This window comes from Battus philenor, unplaced genomic scaffold (genome assembly GCF_028537555.1).
Source record: "Battus philenor isolate CCGP_79_NKW_IND1 unplaced genomic scaffold, ilBatPhil1.0.hap1 SCAF_6, whole genome shotgun sequence".
NCBI classification, from domain to species: Eukaryota; Metazoa; Arthropoda; class Insecta; order Lepidoptera; family Papilionidae; genus Battus; species Battus philenor.
In genome coordinates this window covers 5,784,766-5,810,137 of record NW_027181726.1, presented here as the reverse complement: position 1 = coordinate 5,810,137, position 25,372 = coordinate 5,784,766, and the positions used below count along the sequence as shown (strand labels likewise).

The following is a 25,372-nucleotide window of genomic DNA, read 5'->3' as shown; positions in this document are numbered from 1 at the left end:
ATAGATGATATAAGTTTTTGGTATGAAACCTAGTTTGTTATTTAACGTTCAACGTTAAATATGTTATGTATGTCTAAACTTTTTTTGATTTTAGGATATACGATTTTGAAGTTAGAATTAAAAAAATATATTTTAAAAATGGAATGAACAGTATGTCAAAACGAAACAAAGATTTACAAATTTTAGAGTTCACAAATTATTATGTATGTATTGCTAATGGACTAGAAATAAAGAATAAAAGTTTAAGAGATTACACACGAGTTACGTTTGCTATTAGCATGGCGTTCGCGTATCTGCTGGAGATGCGCTAGCTGAGCTGGTGAAGGGACGTGTGGTTGGTTGGCGTGCGATGTTGAGGAGTTGCTGGATCCCGGCGGCCCCTGGGGTCCGGTGGGCAACGACTGTCGCCGTCTTCGACGCAAGGCTGGGGAAAGGTTGTACTTTACCTTCGCCTGTACGAGAAGCTCTTTGAAAATTTGTGATACGTTTATGTTGTCCTTTGCCGATGCCTCTACAAACCCGTTCTCCCAGTCCACCGTCACAACTGATTCCGTTGTATGGAACTCCACCTGAGAAAATACAACTAGATATATAACATATATATATTATCTACATAAATAAAAATGGATCATAAAAAGTGATTTTTACTGCAAAACTCGGGAAGTTTGACCAATTCGGCTAATATTTTCTTTGACGTTATAGTTAAATTAGGAGAAAATTTCTTAAGAACAGAACAAATTACGAAGAAAATATTAAATAACAACATTTTCCCATACAAATAACATCGAAAAATATGTCATCTGTTCCCAGGTATCCTAACATTTAACAATAAAAACAATTTGAAAATTTTGTAAATAAAAGTCCAGTACAGCATTGTACACGTATAGTGTAAGATAGTAAGTCTCTTCAAATAATAAAACAGCGCTGAGTATAATATACTATTCACAGAAAAATAATTGAGTTTCTTATCGAATCGAGACACTCGCGTTGACGTATACGTTGGTTGGACATGTGTACTGCAGTAATTTTTTGTGGTTTTTCTGTTTATAATTTAAATACTACTACACAAGAATATAGATCATATAATCTCATGTAAGTACATAGGGAATAGAGCGCTCGAAATTGATATAAACGCAGGTGTAGGTTAGTCTTTACGTCGTTGCCTTCAGTCTGAACAGTAATCGTTAAACGTTTCAGCTTCCATATGAAGCCTTTTTATATAACAAATTTGGTAATTTAAAAAAAATTACAAGCTATGGTAAAAATTAATGAAAAAATTAGTAGCTGAAGTTGGTATTTTAATTTTTAATACCTTATTTTTTGATGGTCACTATTGCTTAGACTGGTTTCAATTGTCTGTATATAAATCTTTGTTTTTAGTTAATCAATTTTTAGTATTCTCTGACACTGCACGCCAGTCCAAAATAATTCATACATAGCCTGAAGCTGTAAGTTTTATTGTACTTCTCATTATTTAAAAAAATGCTACTATAATTATTAATAAAAATAATTGATTTAGAAAAAAAAACAATACGTCGTTATTTTTTTTTTACAAAAATCGGTTAAAAAATATTTTTGTTGTCATGTACGAACCGAATTCAAAATACGTCTTTCGATAGAATACAAGTAACGTATAGAACGCTAGTTTCCTTTTAAATATAGAATTGTAATCCGCAAGAGCTGTATACTCTCGAACATAATATCGATCGTATAAAAAGTTGAGCAGTGTTAATGTACGGGTATGTTAATTTTAACCGGCTTTGAATGCGGGCGTCGGTGCAGAAAACGCACAAGAGCTCGTGTGAAGTACTCGCCACCCTCAGGCTATCATTCGAACTATTTAAATTAACACTCTGTTGACATATATAGTGACTACTTAAGAAGATAGGGGGAAATTAGACAAGTCATTTATTTTTTACTTATATTTGCAGCATTGTATTAATTTATCAGTATATTTTTCATATGAAGTGAAGTTTTCGTAGTATTTTTCCTTTAGCCGGACGCAAATGTCACAACTAACAAGCCTAACCTTTTTGGAAGTTTTTTACTCCAGCCCCGAGGGAAAAGAGATTTTTGAGAGGTGTGATGAACTTCGGTAATTCTATTAGGAATGTTTTTGTTCCTTACACAATCCCTCGCTTTGTGATATTCTAGATAACCTGAACCAGGATAAGTGTTATTCATACTGCCTATATTAAACCTTTTTTTTTCGGTTGGGAAAAGATTCCTAGTCTTTTGGAAGAGAACAGCTATGTTCCTACAAAATCCGTTTTAATAATTTGGTACATATCAAGTTAATTATACTATTTGTATATCTATTCGATAAGCTATACTTTCACCACTTAAAGCTTTTACATCTATAACCAATTACTCTATATTATTGTAAGATTTAAGAAATATTTCTAAATTTATGTAGTCTCAGAAACAAAATTTTATGTGACTGTGTTAAAATATAGAGAGGTGTGGTAGGCAAAATGATCGTCATGTCCGATGTATTTCCGACGTTTGAACTTCGTCACCTAGTTGCAACACGCCACACCGCGGCACCTACAATACAACAACATCAATCATAGCACGGAAATTAAAATCATGTAACTGCAGATACATTTAGAACGTAGTTTATATTCACTTCTAGTTAATTAACATGGCCACTAACATAAAAATTAACATAAAATATCATAAACTTATCATAAAAATAAGTATAATCTAGATATTTATTTATTTAATCACTTCTAATACATTGTTTTAATAACGGCGAACTTAATACTGAATGAATTTTCTACCAGTTAATCGATGAGGCGGTGCAGAGATAAATTATTGAACGTAGGTCAAATAAGTAAATATATACGAAGAGAAAGAAAATAAAAATCAAATTGAGTAAGAAAATAATTATTTACATAAATATGAATATAATATAATATGTACATATATTAAAATATTTACATTTATTTTTTTAAGTATAATATATTTCATTATAAAATCCAGTTATCTTTATAATTCCGACAGCTTGTCAAGCAACAGCTTTACAAACTTCGCTTTGAATTCGCTGCGATTCCAGATAATCCTAATATCTAGAGGGAGCGCGTTCTAGTAGATAAGAAAAGATTGTATTGCAAAGGACGAGTGAGTATCATCGATTGCTTGAGGAGCGAATAGTTTTTTGGCCACAGACTAGTATTGAGAAGAATAAAAATAAAAGTGTAGTTACTGCACGGAAGGAACGCTGCTAATATCATATTGGATAATATATTTGATACGACTTTATTTAGTCACTTACATGTTTGAATTATTCGCACTGCCAAGATCACGAAATAATTATGTACAAAAATACATAAACTAATATCCAATTAAACACCATTTAGTGTTACGAAATAAACGTAATAGCGTAATATCCCTCAGTGCCTTAAAGTCTCCAGCCAATATGAGTTAGCAGTGATGACTTTCGAGACTGAACCGTGATCTGTCACTTCGGGCCACAGTGGCATGCTGTTGAGAAAGCTTTGCTCGCAATTTCTCTACGAAATAAAATCAGAGATGATGAGATGAGGCCGTATAGTGCATAGATCGAACGGCCGCTGGGTTTAAAAGGGTCTGGAGTGGACCACGGATGGTAAGTGTAGTGTCGGGAGTCCACCATTAAGGTGGATAGTCGTCCTTGTTAAAGTCGTGGAAGACACTGGATGCATGCTGCTTCCAATCAGCCTATGTCCAGTAGTGGATGTCATATGGCTAAAACGATGGAGATGTTGATGATATTATACTTGAGATTATATTATACTTATAACATTGAGTTAAATAGACATCGGTCCAAAACGTTTTAAATTTACGAATTCAAAGTGATAATGATTGAAGTCATATTTTTACATATATTTAAAATAATTGAAACCGCAATTCTTCTACTTATACTAATTATGCTACTACCATTAAAGAATGTCTGTTGTTAATAATAAAAGAGTTATTATTTCCTAGCCAGACCTCGCTTCAGGGGCAAAACGACAAACGCCTCTATTCAGACCTTCCTGCGACATTGTTCAACATGTCATGAAATATACAATGTTACAGTCATTCCATCATATAATAGTTCGTATAACATTGTAACGAAGTAATACGTAACAAAAGACTCAGGTCATAAGGAAATTGTTTAATTAATTAAAACTTTAATGAAACTAATCTTTGTTAATGACAAAAGTCCGACACTCTAAGCTTCTTAACTGATAATATTCTTATGTCGAAAATTTATAATATATATACTATTTTTATTTTAATGACCTTAAATAAGTTATCAAAAAGGTAAATTTTATGTACAAAATAAAATTTATATATGCATTACATTAGCCGTTATGCATTGTATGAATAAGTGTTTAAATAAATAAATCTTTAAATGTAAAATTTGATAAAGAAATGTAATACATTTTAAATATAATGCATTAAGTCATATCATCGACTTCCTCCACAGGTTCTTCGTTCTTCCCGATGGGACCAGTTACTGCACTTTCCGAAGACCTTTAGGTTGTCTGTCCACATTGCGGGTTACGGGCTGCCGTTTCAAATTGCTAATCCGCCGGACTTTCGTTTAACTACGGGTTTACTCACTCCTTGTCGAAAAACCCCGTGCATAACCCTCTCCACAATATCACGATTCAAAGGTTATAAAAACCTTAAAAGTCTTAGTTGTATGTAGTGTCATTGGTATATATATCATGTATTAATATGTAATAGGTAATAACTTTGTGTTTTGTTACGATTACATTGTTAAATATATCTGTTGTCATCTTATTACATCATTAGTGCAAATTTTCACAAAGACACTATTGAATAAATGAAATTTTTATTATCTCTCTTATAAAACAGCGTCATTTAGCTTACCTTTATAATGTCTCATTAACGAAGGACCTAAACTAAGTGTGACGGTCACGTCATATCGACAAAGAAAGTCGTAAGATTGGACGTCTTTGTTAAGGGTCTAATTAGGTCTCTATTCCTCGAGGAGTTTGTTTATGAAGACTTAATAGGGAAAAGCGGAGACAGTTTTGTGAAAAGAGTTTCATTTAGCTCGTAACATAGCAAGCATTTTTAAATTTATTGCTAATTATTTCGTTTGTTAGAGCTGTTAATAAAATATACGTACATACGCTGTGAGCTATTAATAAAATATACGTAACATTATTATACTCTTAATTAAATGTAGCTTTGCTCACTAACATATTATTTTTTTAATTAGCGGCAACGGTGTTATACATTTGCAATAACATGTGTACTGCTTAATTACAACATTAGCCTTAGATACGGCTTGAACATGAACCACGCACTCATTTTCATCTTTACAGCCTTTTCTTATATATTAAAACAACTAAACCTTTCTTTACTTGGTATTATCATTATCTTTGAGATTTTTTTAATTTTGTGTGTTATATAACAAAAAAAAACTACGCTATTGTTAGTATTTTTAGTTGCAAGAGCAATACAAATATCCGCATATATAAGTTTGTGAGTTGGTAAGTCTTTATTGCAAAAGATTGTCTGCATAAATAGATACAAAAATTCACATTATAATTTATTTTTTATTTTTATTCGCGTAAGTTTTTTGTTACAACAAAAACTTGAAACGTTTTTGTTACAAAATGACAGAAGATATGTTTTCGATCTATTCAATGTGAATTCATTTTACGTATTATTTCAAAGCAATTCATTCTATAGAGAAAATTACAATTATTCAAAGATAAATAAAAAAATATACTTATTTTATTTTTTCACTGAGACTACCAAACAATGAAAATCGTCAAGTTGGATGTTTTGATACACACAAGATACTTAAATTTTATAACACCTCTTTGTTCGCACTCATATACGAAGCATATTGTCTACTAGATGTTCACTACTCTACTCTGTTCTATAAAAAAGATTTACGTGCAAGTATATATGATGCAATGCTTACCTCTCTTTCTCCAGTTTCAGCCAAATCAACTTTGTTTCCAACAACGACTATAGGAACCGCTGTACTTTCTTTAATCTCGTGGATCTGATCTCTCAATGCCCTCACTTCAGCAAAACTATTTGAATCTGTTATATCATACACTAGTATAAATGCATCAGCGGATTGCATGGACAAAGCGCGCATCGCTGGAAATTCATAAGCGCCTGATGTGTCCAATATATCTAAGGTAAGTCGAACTCCGGATACATTGAAATCCCCATGATGCATCTCCTCGACAGTACGCTTATATTTATGCGAGAAAGTTCCATAAAGAAATTGTGTTATAAGCGACGATTTTCCTACTTTCGCAGCGCCTAATACAACAATCTTGTGTCTGACAGCATTATTGGTTACGTTGCCAGCAGTAGGTACGGAGTCTTCGGTTCTTTCTGTCCTGCTGTTAAAAAAACATTCGTTAATTATCTTTGTATTTAATTATTATTGCTACTAATTCTTAAGTGGATAAATAAATCCAAATTATTATAGTCAAGGATTACACTTTAATCTTTATTGAGGATCAACAGTAAGACGGAGATCGCTTAAAGTCAGATGGACCCTTTTCAAAAAAAAATTAAATGCGGATTATCTTGGTTATGAGAAGTCCGTTGATATCTTGCAGTAATTTAAGTAAAAATTTTAGTATTAAACTCTGATAACTATAAAAACAACTTATGATACTTCATTGATAGAGATAAATAATATCTTTGAATAAGTATCTTAGGTCTACGAGGCGAACATAAAACGTCTTCCGACGACCTTATTAGGGTCATTGGCAGTCGGTATCTTGATTCCAGCTGGTCCTGTTGGAAATCTTTGGGCTACGCCTGTGTCCAGCAGTGGATGTACTATGGCTGAAATGATGACAATGATGATGCTATACACATCTAAGTAGTACGACTCGTGTGATGATACAAAAAAAATCCTTGTTGTCGTTAGAAGAAAAACTGTCTCATTTTAGTGCCGATGCTTAGGATTGGGACATAATATATCTTAACATGAATATAAAAATCTAAATATAGATATTTAATACTATTATTATAATATAATTTTAACCAAAAACCTGGCTACTTCCAATTGGTTGTAATTTTAGAATTAATTTTAATAAAAAATATAGTTATATATATGATGTAACAGGAAAGTAATTTAATGTATAAAAGTGTAGACGAAAATTAGGAATGAGTAAGAAAGGATATATTGATTGGAGGCTTCGACATATATAACTTTAGCTGCGTCAATAAAATGAAATCGAGAAGAGATGATTATGCAAATAAATTGAACATGCGAGTAAACATCTTTTCATACGAAGTAACAAAATGTTGTTATCAATATATAGTAGTAAAATGGTTTTAAGTGTTTCTTTGTGTAAGATAAACGAAATCAATGTTTTTGAGATTCTACAAAGATTAAATAGATTCTTGCTCCGGTTCTGTCACGCCATATTTCAATTGATCTCCCAAATAATTAGTAATTAAATGTAGTCATGCTACAAACAGAATGCCAAAATGATTGACGTACATAATTAGGAGGAGTAGAGTAGAGTTGTTTATAAGTTAATTTCTTTTAAATATCTCCTAAACTATCTTGTCATATAAAATTTAAGAAATGTAGGTGGGAGTTTAATAAGTTTATTTTTTTAAACATTTAGCTTATAGACCTATATATGAATTATTAGGTGTAGATTGTCGTTTTATAAAGTAAAATAGTACTCTCGAGGTAGAATTAAATAACACTTTTTTAATTTTTTGCCGGAAGATAACTGTTGCCTTACTAGTGTTTATAGATTGAGGGGAAAAAGCGCAGAGGGCACTTAGCCTCCCTTGAGCGCCTTAGCTCGGGTTCACTACTTATTGTTTTAACTATCAGATGAGGAGGTCATCGAGCTCCTAGCTCATTCGCGTGGACGCTTCATGAAATAACCTAGTACAACAGATCCAGAATGGTGACTTATTTTTTACAATATGCACGATATATTAACGAAATTGGAAATAAACGGATATAGCGCATCGGAACGTGACGTTTAAGCTATGCGAACTGAACAGACGGTCGGCCTAGTGTGATGCGACTTTTTTATTTTGTATGGCCAATAGAAATACAATTACTCGGATATCTGTCCTCCGTACAATAGCGTCCGACGTATGGTACTTTTTTAATGATCGTGTACATTAGGGCAATCATTACGCGAATATCTGGTATTCTTAAAATGTAAATACTCTGGAGCATTCCTTCTTTTATCATTCATCATCATAATCATCCATCATCATCCTCATCACCATCACTTTCCGAACCTGCATGCAAAGTCAAACCTTATCAACCTTAACAAGGTCGTTTGGCAACCTTGTAGAAAGCGTTTGCTGGTCAGTAAAGATTACGCAGCGTAAGAGCGGCAATGGGTCCAAAAAAGTTGGCCATAAGTGGGCCGATCTGCGAGCTAGGCGGGCATCTTAATAACAAATAATTTTTCACGTGGTTAACACGAAAATTTCCATCTGATACTAATAATATAATAAAAATTAAATTTTTGGAAGACAATACATTTTGTTGGATTTTACGGTCTCAAATATTCCATATACGATTCTTTTTAGGACTGCGATTCGCTCATAATGAGATATAACGAACGTGAAACAAAATTGATTTTATTCCTCGAACTTTATTACACTTGAACGGAAAGAGCATTTCTTTCATTTCTGTTTTATTATATTGTATATTGCCGACTTTATAGAAAAAAAATTAATGCATAAATAAAAAACTAATTTTTTCATTTGTAAACGTACACCGGCATTGATTAATTCGCACAAATTTCGTTTAACTTGAGCTTTATCCCCTTCGATAACAGAGCCTCTACCTATCTGACATCCGATGTGTCACCGGGGCTTATCGGTCGCAAATCATATCATGTCAGCGATCAATAACACTGAATACTCGCAACTTAGCAAAATGAAACGAATTACCCACTACGTTATATACACTTACACCATATAAGAATATTTTAAAAAGTATATTAATCTTTTTTATTATTTTAAATTGATATGTATTCAACTTACATGTCTTAAAATAATTGGTATGAATAATGTATTTTTGTGAAATAAAATTCAGATTTTATTATTACCTGTTCATTTCAAATTCCATTGCATAACCGATACGATATTTATTTACTCAGTAGACGTAGTCTGGTCACCTACGGCAAAGTTATATAGCCACGACGCAAGGAGATAAGCTGTAGAACAGATGTAGATGTTACCTGTGCTTCCTCAGGATATATCGAGTCTTGCGACTGGGAATAATCGGGGTATCAACATGAATGTGGTTTGATCTGTCGATAATAATAGTTCTCCACGGACAAATTATAATTGGCGGTGAAACCGAAGAACTAATTTGTACGTAAGAAGTAAAGAAAGGTTTGTACTTATGAGTATTTGCTGTCTTGATGGGCTTGAGAAGTGAAGAATTTGGGAGAGTTCAACGCATTAGTTGAAAAGGTCGAAAAAAGGTGGTAAGTTCTGGAACGCCTTTTCTAGGGGGAGGGGGTTTAACAATATATCTTCTATCGCCGAGACAAAACTGCGTGGGTGGCCTTCGCATCGCGATGGATTTAAACCGTGAAATTCCGAAGGGCAAAGTATTCAAAGAAAATTTCTACACGTAAAAGAAAAAATATGTAATATCGATTAACTAAGAGCCAGGCAGATTTATTGAAAGAAGGACACATGGGCTGTGTATTTTTTATTGTATATCTTGTAATATTAAAAGCTCTATAAATAGCGACATACTATCCTGTTTTATTTAATAAAACGAACTTTCCTAGCTATTGCCTATTCCTTTTTCTATAAAGGGTCTCGACGTCACACGGTCACGAACAATACCCTCTGGGCTATTTCAGTACTTTTCATTTTTTATAAGTTGCAAGTTACGTGCTCAAATACAAACCGAAGTTTAAAACGCAGCATTTATTTTCTATTGATGTAAGTGCTATTAGCCCGTGGGTTTTTACAGCTTCATCGAAACTGTTTTTAAGTTCACGGACCCTTCCGCTCCGTGAACTTAAAAACTTACAAACTAAAAAATGAAGCTGTTATGGCGTGCACCAGTTGCACGATGACGTTCGCACGTAACGAAGGGCTTTACCCGTGTATAGCTGTGTAATGATGTGTTTCAGATGTGTTCGTGCAGCTTGAGACGGCAGCGTGGACCACAGGCGAGCTGAGGAGGGATCCGGATCCAACCACAGCTCGCCCACGCTGTTTGCGGAGAGGGAACAGGCTGCCACTAACTAAAAACGGGTGTTGTGATTAGTGGTTAGTTTTGTTATGTATAACTCGGTGACCTGTGTGGAGTGTCGCAAGTGCAGTAGTTGCTTAAAACGCAGCAGGTCATTATTACTGACAGTTTTTTTAAAGATTAAACCAGAGTTATTTACGTCACTTTTTGTCGATTCCAATCTTACAGGATTTATGACCAGAATAATAAAAATAAATAGACATGAAAAGTACTACTTTTTCTAACACGCGAATTTATAAATTCATGTTCAAACCTTTTTTTACAGTGGTATACCCAAACTGACGTAAAAGACTTTTGCTATTTGATATATAGATATTATTCTACTTATTTAGCACAAACAAAAGTCAATTTATCAACTGCTATAGTCGTAACCTATTGTCATTGTCGTAAACGTTAGACCGTTGATTGCCCTATTGTGATCAGTAATAGCCTGCAGGGTTACTTGTCACAGAGCTTCGGCATAAACGCCGCCTGAGTAGGATGCAAATTACCTACAGTAATATCCTTTATTAGTATTGCAAGATGTGTAGTGAAAGGTCTTTAATATGCTCAGAATTGTAATGTTAGCTACATTACAATTCTGTACAATTATTACAAAAACGGTATTTAGTAGATAACTGTATAATCAATATGTGTTACCTGTACCTGTGTACCGGCGAAACAGAAATGTGTGGTCTCATCTCTGACCTCATTAACAATCTCACAGTCGCTGAATAAGCAACGGAGAGCGCTATGCTCGGAATTTCCCTACTTCCTTCCTGCCAAAAATGAAGAGAAGAATCAAGTTCACCAACAGCTTCAAGAATTGCCCGTCTGAAGAGGCAATGGGTGGAGGATTTCTTTCTTGCAACCGATGGCCGTTGAGACCGAAAGATTCTCGAATGGAGACCTCGAGCCTGTAAACGCAGTGTGGGCAGGCCGCTTATTAGTTAAACCGACATCTTGGTTAAGATCTCGTTAAGTTCGGGACCTCAAAACCGGTCGATGTTGACCTTTTGGGGAGGCCTATGCCTTGCACTGAACGTCTATTGGCTCATAATAAGAAGAAGAATAGATCCATAGACGAATGAAAGTAACGAATGTATCCCTGCGGACTGAAAAGTTAAAGGGATAGTAGGTAAAGTAACAGCTCTCAGAATATGTGTCCGCTTGGGCCTTAATATTTTGGAAAGGAGAACACCGACCAGTAACAACAGCGTAGAATATTCATCATGGTTAAAGTTGACCTTGTTAAGGTCATAGGAAACACCCATAGCCGTTATATCTTTATATAAGTATTATATCTATATTCAAAAGAACAATTTGTCGTTTAACAGGATAATATTGATACAAAAAACTCCCCGTACTTTTTATACAAACGGCAGAAAAAACGCCAATTAGCGCAATTTAGCTCTTGACTGCTTAGTTACAAAAATCAGAAAAATATATACTGTTGAATTTATACCCGTGTTTTTCGTTGATTTAATTTAATTCAGCACACTTTTGAAGATCGAGAAAATTATCTTTCATCCGGACGGATTCTAATATTAGTGCTACTGTGCATATTTTTAAATAAATTACATTTTCTTAATAATCATAATAAGAAACAAAAGATACGTGCCCAAACAAACATGAGCTATGGTCAGTTAATATAAAGAAAGAGATAGTTATTTATTTCTATAAAGATGATTCCTTAAGAATGTCAACGACTTTATCGCAATAACCATTTTATGTTCGAAACGCTTTATTTATCAGCTGGCGGTATTACATTAGTTTTATGAAGCTCTCGTTTGATTACAATTGGAATATCTTGCTGGACTCTGTACAAAAATTACTTTATAAATAAATATTTTACATCAACTTGAATGTAGTATTTACTTATGAAAGATAAACAGGAGCATAATCTCAAATAAATGTTGACGTTTTGAATTATTTCTCTAAAATCGCTAATTTCAATTACGACATAAAAATCAAAAGGTTAAAATAATTAAATTAAAAATTTCAATAAGTTCTTTTAAATTTTATAATAATATAGAGCAAAATTTCATCTGTATATATCAACCATTTTAGCTTTAATTTATCAAAATACTAAAAATGATGAAAAACCAATTCACTATCTGAGTAACCTATGCGGTGATTATCTCTACCGCTAAACAGTTAGTGTCATCTTTGATGATAAAACTGTTGTGTTAATTAGATGTACTTTTTCAGACTATTTCTGTTACTAAAATGGTTCCTAAAAATGGAGTTTACCAGCAGTAAACTATTGGGTGTAAAGGAAGTAACCAGTGAAAGACCATGTGGATAATCAACTAGTCTGATCTGACCTGATCAAATCAAGCCAACAAATTGACTGATCAAGTCAAGCCAACAAATGGACTCTAATATTAATTTCAGAATAGGGAAAGTAGGCATGGCTCTTTCTATGCTAGTGCTCGTCGTCGATTCCATCGTGGCGTTTGAAGTCGTACACGATCTTCAGAAATGGACAAACAACTGTAAAGAAGTTTCATGACTAGATTAATGAGGTTACTTGTTGGTATATTGTACAAAACTTTTTGTGGACCTCGCTAACAATCAGTTCTATGACCTTTTCGTTACTTTCATCATATATCCAATATAAAAATGTGCCAAGTTATAACAAAATGAAAAGCAAATATAATTCGAACATTTTTCAATTATTAATGACAGCTGTCTGAACTCTGGTAAGTTTAGTTAAAATCTTATATATAAGCAAACACGTGTAAGGAACGCATATAAAAATAGTGCAACTCTATCTGTATTTTAAAATATAAAGACAAAATATCCTTACAGGGAGAAAAAACCAGAAATTTACTTCAAAGAGATTAATTTTTCCAACCTCGACAAATTTGGGATCCCCTCCGGGACTTTAATAGGATGGTAAGTACGACCGGGAATATATTAAAATTTTACGTAATCCTATGGGTGCAACAATCCTGGGTAACCCGATGTGAAAAATGTTTCATTTCTTGACATTGAATAAATAACGTTGCGTTTTAATTTAAAAATCATCATTACTATTATTGCCATCAAACATAGACCTTCCTTCAGATTTCCAAAAGGACCGCCTGGAAGCGGCCAGCATACAGCGTCTTCCGACGACCATAAGAAAGTTGTTCCTAGGGGGTGGACGTTCTGCGCAGACCTTGCCAGTTGTGGTCTCCTCTCCAGAAGCTTTAGGTTCCAGCGGCCATCTGTTATGCGCGTTACGTAGTCTGCCACTGCATTGTCATTTCAACTTACCAATTCGCTGGGTTATTGTGGTTATTTTAAATAAAAGTATTGTATAAAAGGTTTATTGGAAATTCTATCTGTAATTGCGTAATACATAAAAAGTATTCAAGCCATTTAAGTTTCGCTAACGACTTAAGAAAAACAAAGTTCCAAATAGTAGTCGTATAGTCGTAGAGAGGATTCACGACCGTGACTGTCTGACGAAGGCATAGCAGGTTTAAGGAGGCCTCTTTGCAATAAATTCACAAAATTTCTTAATAATTGAAAATTGATTAGTGTAGGGTTAACAATAATTTTGTTAAGAAGTTATTATTGAGATTGAACTAATAAAAGTAAGCTAGTTAATAGGTATAAGTAACGAGACACCCACGGCATTAAAATAAGAGAAGTCACGCGTTTACGTTGTTATGCTGTTCTCCGAAACTGATTTGCATTAGAAGTGTGTTGTTATCACCGAAATAATGTTATTGACGTCAAAGTTACCGAGATTACTTTTTTTAAATTTCTACTCCGGCTATTTCTCGGATGTACATAATAAGTTCTTTTTATAACATGAAAAATATTTCCTCGACTTTATTGATTAGTTAATTTTTCAATAGGATTATACGCATACAATAGGATTCCAGACAATGTTTAGAATGATTTCATTGTTAAGCTTAGTGTTACTACATTGTAAATGACTTCATAGAAAATAGCACACCTTGTGAATGATGTGTTCGCCTCAATGCTTTTTCAATGCCTACTAAATAAGTAATCTTTTTAATTGTAATCCGTTTCTTTTCAAATCTGAGTCTTTAATCATCGGAACAGTTGACAGACTGTACTTGATGTTAATAAGATATATATCTTTTTATTCTTTATAATTTTCTTTATTCAACATACGATGGATTATATTCCATCTTAAGTTGAACAAAGAATTTTTAAATTTAATTTTAATTCAGAACATCGGAATTTAAATTTATATGTGTAGAGATTTGTTTACGATGTACCAGCATTTAATTACCAACGTGAGTAAAATTTCATCCTCGTTTCGGCTTACGCAGAATTCGTATGAATATTAAAAGTGTAGGTGAAGATGTAAAAATAATTGAGTTTTATTTTGTTAATAACCTTAAATGTTTACGAGTTTAATTTTCTTAAAGGAAGTTTGTGGAGATAAATTTGGTTAAATACTATGTTTACAAAACTATATGCACATCTACAACTATAGTTAACTTTCGTATTTAGCGCCGAATAGTGATGTAGAGATAATGATCAATACATTTTTACTAAATGTATAAAGTTGGAACACTTTTTTTCGGTTTGGATCTACACTATTGCCTTATTAATTTTATATTTTAAATTTACAGATTCCTTGGGCTTGAGGAGGCAAAGTGCGGAAAGCGTTTAGCCTAAATCTCGTTTACGTAACTTATATGAAGTTAAGTTACATGAAATATTACAAGAATATGCGCAGAACATGCGCAATATCACTTAAGCAACCTTCTTGGAATGACCTGGCTCCTGACTCTCGTGATTAGACCTAGGCTTATGCTGTCACTCAATATGCATTTAGCATTTCGACTCAAGAGCGCCCAAGAGTGCCAAACCGCAAATGAGTCTGTTGATATTGCCTGACTATCGTTACTGCCAGTTCAAAAAGCGATGGCAACTAGAGAAAAAGTTACGGCAGAACCTCTAACAAAGCTTTGTAGCCTGTGTAGCGGTTATCACATATTCCTAACACACGTTTATTTAACAATTACAAACTTCATTCCTTTTAGTTTTTTTTAAAAAAAAAAACAACAAACAACAAAAAGATTAATTTGGGTTACAAACAAATGATTAAGTACGCTTTAAGGAATTTCATAAACAAAACAACAAAAAGCAAATAGCCTCCGGTCTTTTTCGAAATTTGTTGTTTATTTGATACGTTGGGTTAGTAAAACCTAAACGACCTTCACTTTTAACACTTACTTATGTCGGTAATCATTGATCATCATCATTTCAACCATGTAAAGTCCATTTCTTAATTCTGACGTATCTCATAGATTTCCAATAAGACCGGCTGGAAACAGTTTAAAACCTTTCTCCTCCGACGGCCTCAAAAAGATCATCCACTTTGGAAGTTCTACGCTACGCTAGCCGGGCCGTAGTGTTACTCCAGTAATCAATATACATTGCTATATATTCTAAAGAGCAAACGTATAAGTTATATAAAATAATGAAAGTTATATAATAATGAAAACTTATCAAATTCAGATATGGTCTTATAGATTGCGTAGATATGTAACCGTATTATAAATATAAAACGATAAAAATACAAGCTTTTCCTACATTGATTTGTGATTTTTTTTAATTTCTATCGAGAAACACTCCTAAACACACAGACGTCTACAATCCCTGATGGGGTCAGAGCATCAAGAGTCTATTAACCTACTTGAAGACTCTTGTCAAGAGATGGACTATATTGTCTTACAACAGCAACTTTCAACTAAAACCATATTTCAATTGATTGGATCGATTTAACTTTGTAGTATACAATTTATTTAATATTTCTTTTTAACGAAGAAACAAGGTTATGTATTGACTTACATATAAAATTTTACCTACATCGCCTGTTTCGCGCAATTCGTATTGCTTTTTGGTGAATTTTTCTACTCGTCGTAATCTTTACTGCTAAATGTCGTTATCTCATTCACGGATCACTTTCATTTGTAAATATGTTATACTAAAAATTCTTTTAAAAGGCTTTTAATTAACATTTCTAACTACTTTTTGTTTTCCAGGTCTGTTCATAGGTGAATAATCAGACAAAAATTATAAAAAATTCTTACATAAGGCTTGAATTTTGCGGTTTCTTTGTTTTAATACAATAACAAATAATAGATTAGTTTGATTAGTAGTAGCCTAGCTAGATTAAGATTTGCGATCATAGATCGCGGGTTTGATTCTCGGAATAGAATCTTATACAATTGACACTTAATGCATGAACTATGTAGGATTGCCATTGCTCACAAATGGGTTTCCAAAGGATGGTCAGCGTCTTTGGTACCATAATACCACACTGCGATCGCCAACCCACTTGCCAAGCGTTGCGATTATGGTATATCGCAATGGGCGCCTATGGGCTACAACGATGTTTGATATAAAGTTGTACAATTTATTGAAACTTTATTTTTACTTTTATTGTTTAAGGAATAAAAGCCACATTGAATTATTAGAATTGTGTACGTGAAGTAGTGTTTTCGTGTACGGGTACAATAATTCAGTGTAAAATGTTACAGTGCTTTAGTATACTACTTGAAATCTAGACTTAAAATAGAATAAAGTTTATTTCGCTCGTACAAAAGTTTCGCGCTTGTGATTTATAGATATTTACAGCAAGTGTTACGCGAATACACTTATTCGTAAAGTATCACAATATTCACAATTTCAAATTTATGTATGGAATGTTATGTTATATAATTTTAATTATAACTTAAACCGGAAAAAAATACATAGCTCAAATTTTGACAGACTTGGAGAATTATATGTTGTAAACAATTTTGAAATACAAAAATTTATCGTTAATTAAATTTATATTTTGTATTCGTTATCTTTTTAATGGAAACAGAAATACATCTATGTATATACACGTACCCGGCGACAAATGGTTCACATCGACCTTTGGTAAGAGACAATGGGATAATTTCGGTCTCGTAGTGCATTATCTCTGGCCCACACTACCTATGTGACTTTTATCAGTCTTGCGACAGAGATAATGCTCTATGAAGCCGAAATTAGCCGATTGTCTCTTTCAAAAGGTCGATGTGCAATATTTATCGCCGAGTATTGTATAAACATTTTTGGTTAGTATTTATGTATAAATATTGTGCATGTTTATGTACTTGTACGAAACATGAATTCTTGAGTTTCGTACAAGGCTAAAGATGGACGCATTCTGGTTGTGGTGTATGCGTTGAATGTTACAAATCCCGTGGATAGTGCGCTCCACTAATTAGTCTACACCCAGAGAGCTCAAAATAAGGACCTGACTATTCAGTATGTTTGCAATTACAAGTAAGTCGACCACATTGAACGAAGGAGTTCCTATCATCTAGAGAGGTTTATAGTTGTCTGCAATATAGAAAGTAAAAAGACTAGAGAACGGTCACTCTCCCGTTAGACTGATGCAGTAACCAAGCGTATAACACCACTATGCTCTATAAAACTTACAAAAAATAGAAAACCCGAAAAATCTATTGCCGAAGACTGGCATTATTGGCCACAGTTTTCGGGCACCAGGAAACAACTAAAAATAAGATGTTATTATGTTTGAAAGTTAATCCATAGAATGAAACATAATATTAGATACAAAAATTATATTATGATAAAAGTTAGGTAAAAAAGATTAATTTTTAATGTTAAATTAATTTATACAACATAACACTATATGATTCAATACTTTTATTTAGAAATACCTACAAATATTCAGGGATTTTAGGTGCTTTAAATTTTTATGGCTTCATCAAAATTATAATTGAATAAGTCACGACTGCGACAGATTTTGCAGCTACCTAAAAAGGTCGAGTAGTGATAAAACAGCTTGTATCTGTCAGAGTTATAACTAATAGATATAGTTTAAGTTGTTTTTACTTAAATTCCAACAATTTTAATTTGTATTCGCAATAAGTAATTCTTTTTATATCAAAATATAGCTTCGCAGTACACTTTTCTGGAGTTAATGGAATATTCTATCAAAGAAATGAATTTTCTTTCTACATCAACAATGTTTAATGGATTATTCTCCGGTTCTTATTATGTATAACCCACTGTGCGAAATTTTTGACTTTCAACTCCTGTTTTCCAAAATTATAAATTAATAAGACCAAATTTTTAGGTCTTTAAAAAAATTATCCTGTTCAAATCGACGGCCTCGGTAATACGAGACACCGACTCATCCCCTGATTCCGAATTCTTTAGGAATAGTTCATGTTCTAATAAAAAGTTGCAAATGTTTTTGCAATAATCGATCTTTTAGTGATAATCCAAAGAGAATTATTTTCTTTCTTTCTTCAGCATGTTTCTGAGCGACAGTTTGTATGCGCTGAAATCCCTGCCTGTGCTTTGATATTTACAGTACATGTTTTTTAAATATCTTGAAGTCTTAAGTTCTAGAATATTCGGAACAATAAGATTAAAAGAAACCATTTGAAAGCATAGTTACACAATCCGTAATTTCAATTTATATTTCATTAAAATACGTTACCAACGGCGTTAACAATTTAATTGCTTTATCTGGTGATGATGAGATATCATACTCCCCGATACACTTCCAATGGAAGGTAAGACTGTCCTCAAGGATCAATATCTCTTATTGCAAAACTTAAATATTATAATAAGGCCTCCAATGAATAACCATGTATGACTAGGGGCTATGTTCGTATACGCAAACAAAAGAGTAAAATAAATAAGCAATAGATGACAAAAAAAATGTTACAGTAGAAAGTCTGAAAAATCAGTGCCAATAATTATATTTTGGTAAGGTATACATGAACAAAATTAAATAAAAAACTAAAGAGAAATTAATGCTTTTTCTGTACATTAATGACACAAACCCATTTGACTAAGACAAGACTGGAAACACCGAAAAATTATTACAATATATTTAAAAATGTACATAATTACCTATACATATACACATACAGAATTGCATATATCTATCTGATAAAACCAAATTTGTATTATAATCCGTCCGTGTTATTTTACACAACATCAAATACGCATATCAAAATAGTATATATGTGCGGATTGCAATGAAATTTTAAACAGAACTCGTTTTTTATTTTGTTTCATGTGAATAGATAAGTCACTGCAGTACATATACCTCTAATCGATATTATCAGCTGACTGTATCTTCGAGAATCTTCATAAAAAATAAGATTTATTTATTTTATTACGTAGAACAGTGGTAGTTCAGCGGTAGAGGACATTCAATACCTAGGATACAATTTTATTTAATTCACACTGCAATAATTATATATAATTGACACTGCTCACAAAAAAGTATCGTATATACTGTGTAGTATATACTGCGTATAGTAGTAGTAATGCGTATAGTATATACTGCGATCGCCAACCTGCCTGCCAAGTGTGGTGAACATGACATATCCGCCCCAAAGATATAATTGGGGAAGGCCTACACCCGCCTTTATTAGGACTTATTAGAATCAACATACGCACACATAGATTATATAAAGTAATATTTGAATCAATTGTGTTCCAATAAAAAAAAATTCTCATCACTTCGCACTGTTAACAAGATATAATATTCTAAATCGTAAGACAAAATATGTGTCCAAAATCATTAAAAGAAAAACACTTTAAAGAATGGAAAATATTTGGTCCATTTTTGTCACAATATGTTCAAGCTTTTATAATGAAAATTAATAATATTGAATGAGAGTAACTGATCTCAGATACAACTCGGAGATACATTTCTAATCCATCTACTAATATACGAGTAAAACCTATTCTAAGATATTGCTAGAATATATACCTAAAAATCTAACTTATAAGATGGGTGATTGGTTATAGATATAATGCTTTAGAACGGTGACTATATAACTCCTTTGTAACAAATATATTTTCAATCAACCTATATAAAGTGATTAATCTGAAAAATGTTACATTAATTTATTTTTTTCTGTTCGAATGCGAGGGGCCAATAACTTCTGGCGGTGCAGTCTGTAGGGACATACAGTAAAAAAAATATTTTTTCAATACAGTACGCCGAACTTGAAAACGATTTTTTGCTACGAAACAGTTTTTAGATAGATTTTACTATACAGTAATTGACAATAAACAAGCTATACATTCACCTTTTTTGAGCTATTATACCTGCAATCACTCTGTGCAATTTTTTATGAACTATGTAAAAAAGGAACGAATTTATAATAAATAGAAATAAAAAGTTGAACGCTACTAACTTAATTTTATATTGCTACTACGAAATACACTATTGAAAAGTTTGAACAGCTTCATTAGAACACCTTCAGTAACTTCAGTGGCGTTTGTTTAACTTCCAATATAGTAGCACTGAGTCATCGGCTTTTATAAAGGCGTTTTATTGGCTGAATGGTTGATAATAATATTTATTACAGTCGCTTAAACTGGGCGCGACGACCTTGGCATTTTTGTTAATGGGAAATTAATAGAAATGCAAAAGTAATTTAAAAGAAATCAGTAGCTAAAATTACTAAAAATTTTATGATGGCTAGAAAACTATGTCGGGATTTCTCTGAGAATTGAACAGTAAAACTTAATAATAAAACATGGCAAAGACGACATTGACCGAAATTGACTTACTCCGATTAATGTTTTATTGTAAATATATTCAAAAAAGATAAGGTAAAGAAATACTGTCAATCTATCTTCTTCGTGGTTCGTTTATATTCGGATGATTACGCAGATTGTGATGTTATAAAAGAATAAAAATTTTGTGAAGAAAAGAGTTGCTAATTCCCAAGTCAATTGAAAATAAATGCATAGCACATTTGTACCTACTTTTAAACGTGATTTAATAAATAATAAATGCCTGTAATCTTCCAACCAAATGACTTTATCGAATAATCTCTCGCAAACGATTTACACTGATTGCGTGTATATTGTGATGCCCTTTACAATATATACAAAACAGTTATGGAGTTAACACTTTGGTAATAATCAGGGTACCAAGTCAGACTGAGAATCGAATGCAGACAGGTACAGGGCCGCTTATTCTACGTCCCAACGACACTGACATATGTCCCTAACCAATAGCCCCATATCTGTTAAGTTTTAAAACATCAATCATCCTACAACGCCTTATAAGATTCGTTAATCCCAACAATGATAAAAAAATTGTAGTATTTATTTTTAAAAAATTCCTAATCTGTAGTAGCACTCTTAATTGCATCTTTTTACACGCACAGAATTCGTATGTAAATAAAATAACTCCGTACAAAATGACTATTTATCCCGACTTTTAATATGCTCAAAAGGTATTGATTTATTTAAAAAAAATCAATGTTTATGTATATTGATTAAATTGAACTACTTACGCTAAATTAACAGTCAAATAAATAAAATATTAGTTGTTTCGATAAACTTTATACTGTCATTGTTGTAAGTTACTGTCACATTCCTATAGATAAATTAATTTTTGTAACTTGCGTCAGAGTGATCAAACATATCGTGGAAATAAATGTATATAGTGATCAATAAATATACAGCTTTTAAACAACAATATACGAGTAATTTCAAAAGCGTATGGTCAAATCCGCGTAGTTTATAGGGTTCAAAGCGAACCAATAAATAGGCAGTTTCAATAATCATTACAAGTTTTTAGATAGTGTGCCATTTTCTTATGAATTTGTCAAAAAAAAACATTCTATAAAATATTGAAAAGCTTGAAAAAAGATCAATCAAATCTTTCTTTCTCAAGTTATGGTGTGACCAAGAGAAAAAGCGATTCATTTGTATTTCTACAGAGATAATGAAACAATATGGTTTTTAAAGGAAAGATTCCTTCCGTAAAGTTTTTCAAGGATTAAAGCAGTAATGAAATAAGTTATAATGCTAAGGAGGTTAAGGTCCACGAAACGGGCCAAATTTTTCGGATGGAATTTTCTCGACGCGTACGAACAATGTTTTGTACAATGAACTATATAAAATCAAAGATGGGAAAAGTAATAAGTGAAATAGGATAAAGGAAAAGTTCACGTTTGATTTATTTCAAGGCGTATAATTTATCTAGTGAAAACTTTATACTCACCCACCGATATCTAATGGTGGTTAATTATTTTATACAGAAAAACCAAAATGAATAGAAAATTTATCCGACACGAACTAAAGGGCGTATTATATATGATTATATATTACATAAACAAATATTATAGTTATGATGCATTTTGATGTATAAATTTTTTTATAAAAGCTTTGTGTCGTCAACTTGAGAAATAACATACGTTTCATAGGCAATAATTCGACTAGCCACGTCGTCTTATCGAATTGAACACAATTAAGCTCGCGAACTATTACTTAGCGGTCAAATTTAGGCCTGTCAATGAAATCCTCCTCAACGGTGTCTTAAAAAAATCAAGTTAAAACGTTTTGAAGTATAATATATATTTTAGATTTATAAATTCTGGATACACCGTTATTAACGAGGTATATCACTTTACGATCAAAGATTAAAGCCAAAGTCCTCTATAAGAAAGGACCAATATCTAGCCACCTCCGCACATGCAGTGGTTGTCGTGCATGAAAGTCCTCTATGTTATAATGTTACTAATAAAAACCGTAATAAAATATATCTGTACTGACATGAACTGAATCCTTGTCTGTTACTTTTAAAATGCCCCGTTGCATTGAGATCTTAAATCTTTAGATGTAGATAAATACCAGTAGCTACTTCATACTGAGAAAAAATGTACATTGATTTGATTCCGAAAATTTTAAAATATCTTTGTCATCTTAAATTAGATTCTTGCATTAATAAGTTATGAAAAAATATTTTTTTATTTGCAAGCAATATAAATAACAATTATATGTATTATATTAAACTATCATTGTTTATAATTTATAGCTTCGTAGAGTTTTTATTAAAATTGTCAGATAAATATATTTTTATTTACAAATTGCCTATGTAAAGATACTGCGCAATGAAATGTAGTTAAAGGGCTACTATACTTAAAACACGTTTAATTTTAACTATGACGTACTGTAACTTATTCGTGATGTTAATTTAACTGGCACTTAACTTAACATTAGTATTAAAAAAAATTTTGCTGAGTTACACAAAATAATAGAATCAAAAGAACTCAGAACCCAAAGAATGTAGTGAAGTACAGCAAATTATTCGCCAAAAGCAAGCGAAAGAATCGATAGTAAATTGCAGAAAATTACTTTCCTGTTTTATTAATAAAGGGCACTCCTCAAATCTGAGAATTCGTACAATAGAATGTGCGGTCGAAAAGATTACGATAACAATCCTGATCTGTCGATCCTTATTAGCTTTCAAAACAAAATAAGCTCATTATATTTGATACGCATCAAAGAAAATGTAAAAAAAAAGCAAAATTACATGTCAAAGTATCATTGTATTCATTCTATACTATATAAATTAATGAGTAATGTAATAATTTAAATAAATATAAATATTTATATTCACCTGTGGAGCCTCCTTTCTTCTTCGGGCTCTTCCTTCAAAAAGGAAGGCTGTAAACTGAATCTGCGTCGAAATTGGTGTCTGCCCTTCATGTTAATAGTTGGACAAGACACTTAACACATAATATTATTGTTTTATGCTCGCGTCCAACAGGCTGTGGCGGTGAGGTGCGCGTGTTAGAAACTCGAAGGCAGAGAACGGACGTGCGCGGTAGAAGGCGGTCCGTGGGCGAGTGACGACGTAGAGACCGCCCGTGCCACACCAAGCTCCCAAAACCTAACAGGATACAACATTGCTACGATATTTTGTGCTGAACACAAAATTGTTAGATATTTCTTTCTTTTTATTTTTATCTCACTTCATACACGCAGTGATGCTTAATTGTAACAGGTACAACCCAAACGAAAACAATTAACTAATTATTTATATATATTGCTACATTCAATATATATAAATAATTATATATATATTTATATATATATATATATATATATATATATATATATATATATATATATATACACTGTTCAAAGTTTATTTCAAAATATCTTTGTTCAAGCGATCATCAATTATTTTAAAATTATAAGTAGTAAGCTATCTGCTCGGAATGATCACTTGTTGAACAGAATTGGCCAGAAATTCAACAGTTCTGCTTTTTTAACGAAATATAGCAAAATAAAAATTTTCGATATACATTGTGTACATAATTTTATCAGCCATGTAAATGAGTCAACAAGACATGTTTCAGGTATTTCGATCTACCGGAAACTTGTTATCTTTCATTTTTAGATTTAAAATAGGAAAAGAATGTGCAAAGATGTCTTTTGGAACTTTATTATATGTACGTACCCCCCGATCCATGAAAAATTTGTAACTTTTTGAAGGCGAAAACGCGGCTTTACTAGATTTTTTTCTTTTATTTATCATCTGACTTTTTTGTATAAGATAATAAATTTAGGCGCATAAATGATATGATATTGAATAAGGGTTGACAAGAAACAGAATGGAAATGTTTTTAAAAATACCTCTTAGGCAATCTCTAGCATTTAAGTTATAAATAGCCCCCTCAACTTTTTTTTATAAAATTAGAATTAATTTTTTTTAAATATACTTTTCTTGCTGCATTTTATATTTTAAATGTTATAATATCGTTTAATAAATAATAACAAGTGTTTTAACAGAACTACGTAATTAATATTCCGTCGTACTTTTTGTTTTAAAACGTCAAATGTAAATATTGTATATATTCCACTAATACAAAACATTAAAATTTCTTCATCAAAACAACTGGACATTTGCAAGTTATTTATTTAGCATAAAATAACATTTCGTTAAAATATTTACATGATAACTAGAAATAAAGCAAACAAGATAACAATTTTTGTGAATAAATTATCTTGGACACTTAGGTAAATATAAAAAGTTTCCTCTTCTGTACTAAATTTTAAAAATGTCCGACACATTTTGTTCCGGGAAAGAATTAATTAATATTAAATTTGCTAATGAGATATTAGTTACGTTTTAATATGTTGTGTTAAAACTACTATTTTTTTGCGAAACATAAATAATTATAGAAAAAAACGCGAATCAAATTTGTGTAAACAATCTTCATAATTTTTACCTAATTCTTAAAATACTTTCAACTGGTTATGACTTTTCCAATGAACTCAATAAATAAACACTGCAATCAGAAAGTAATAGAAAACTGTATTCAGTTT

At 32.1% G+C, this 25,372-nt stretch overlaps 1 protein-coding gene across 3 annotated transcripts; it reads right to left on the bottom strand.

Moving 5' to 3' along the window:
• Window positions 1-242: 242 nt before the first annotated feature.
• LOC137930579 (ras-related protein Rap-2b) lies at window positions 243-23,746 on the bottom strand. 3 transcript variants are annotated; one of them, XM_068773874.1, is made up of 4 exons: window positions 23,658-23,746; window positions 17,998-18,017; window positions 5,936-6,363; window positions 243-569 (listed from the first exon to the last, which is right to left on the bottom strand). In XM_068773874.1, the coding sequence occupies exons 1-4, from the start codon at window positions 23,744-23,746 to the stop codon at window positions 243-245; spliced, it is 864 nt and encodes a 287-aa protein (XP_068629975.1). The 3 variants fall into 3 exon arrangements, with proteins under 3 accessions (XP_068629975.1, XP_068629972.1, XP_068629973.1); XM_068773871.1 differs by lacking the exon at window positions 17,998-18,017 and having other exon boundaries at window positions 5,936-6,371; XM_068773872.1 differs by lacking the exon at window positions 17,998-18,017 and having other exon boundaries at window positions 5,936-6,368.
• Between the last annotated feature and the right edge of the window lie 1,626 nt (window positions 23,747-25,372).

Bases quoted from the DNA above. Each gene is read 5' to 3' on its own strand.
- LOC137930579 (XM_068773874.1), bottom strand. From the start codon at position 23,746: ATGAAGGGCAGACACCAATTTCGACGCAGATTCAGTTTACAGCCTTCC. The intron at 6,364-17,997 runs GTGACTTATTCA...ACAGCAGGACAG, and splicing joins CTGCAAAATCTGTCGCAGTC to AAAGAACCGAAGACTCCGTA. The intron at 570-5,935 runs GTAAGCATTGCA...GTATTTTCTCAG, and splicing joins CTGAAACTGGAGAAAGAGAG to GTGGAGTTCCATACAACGGA.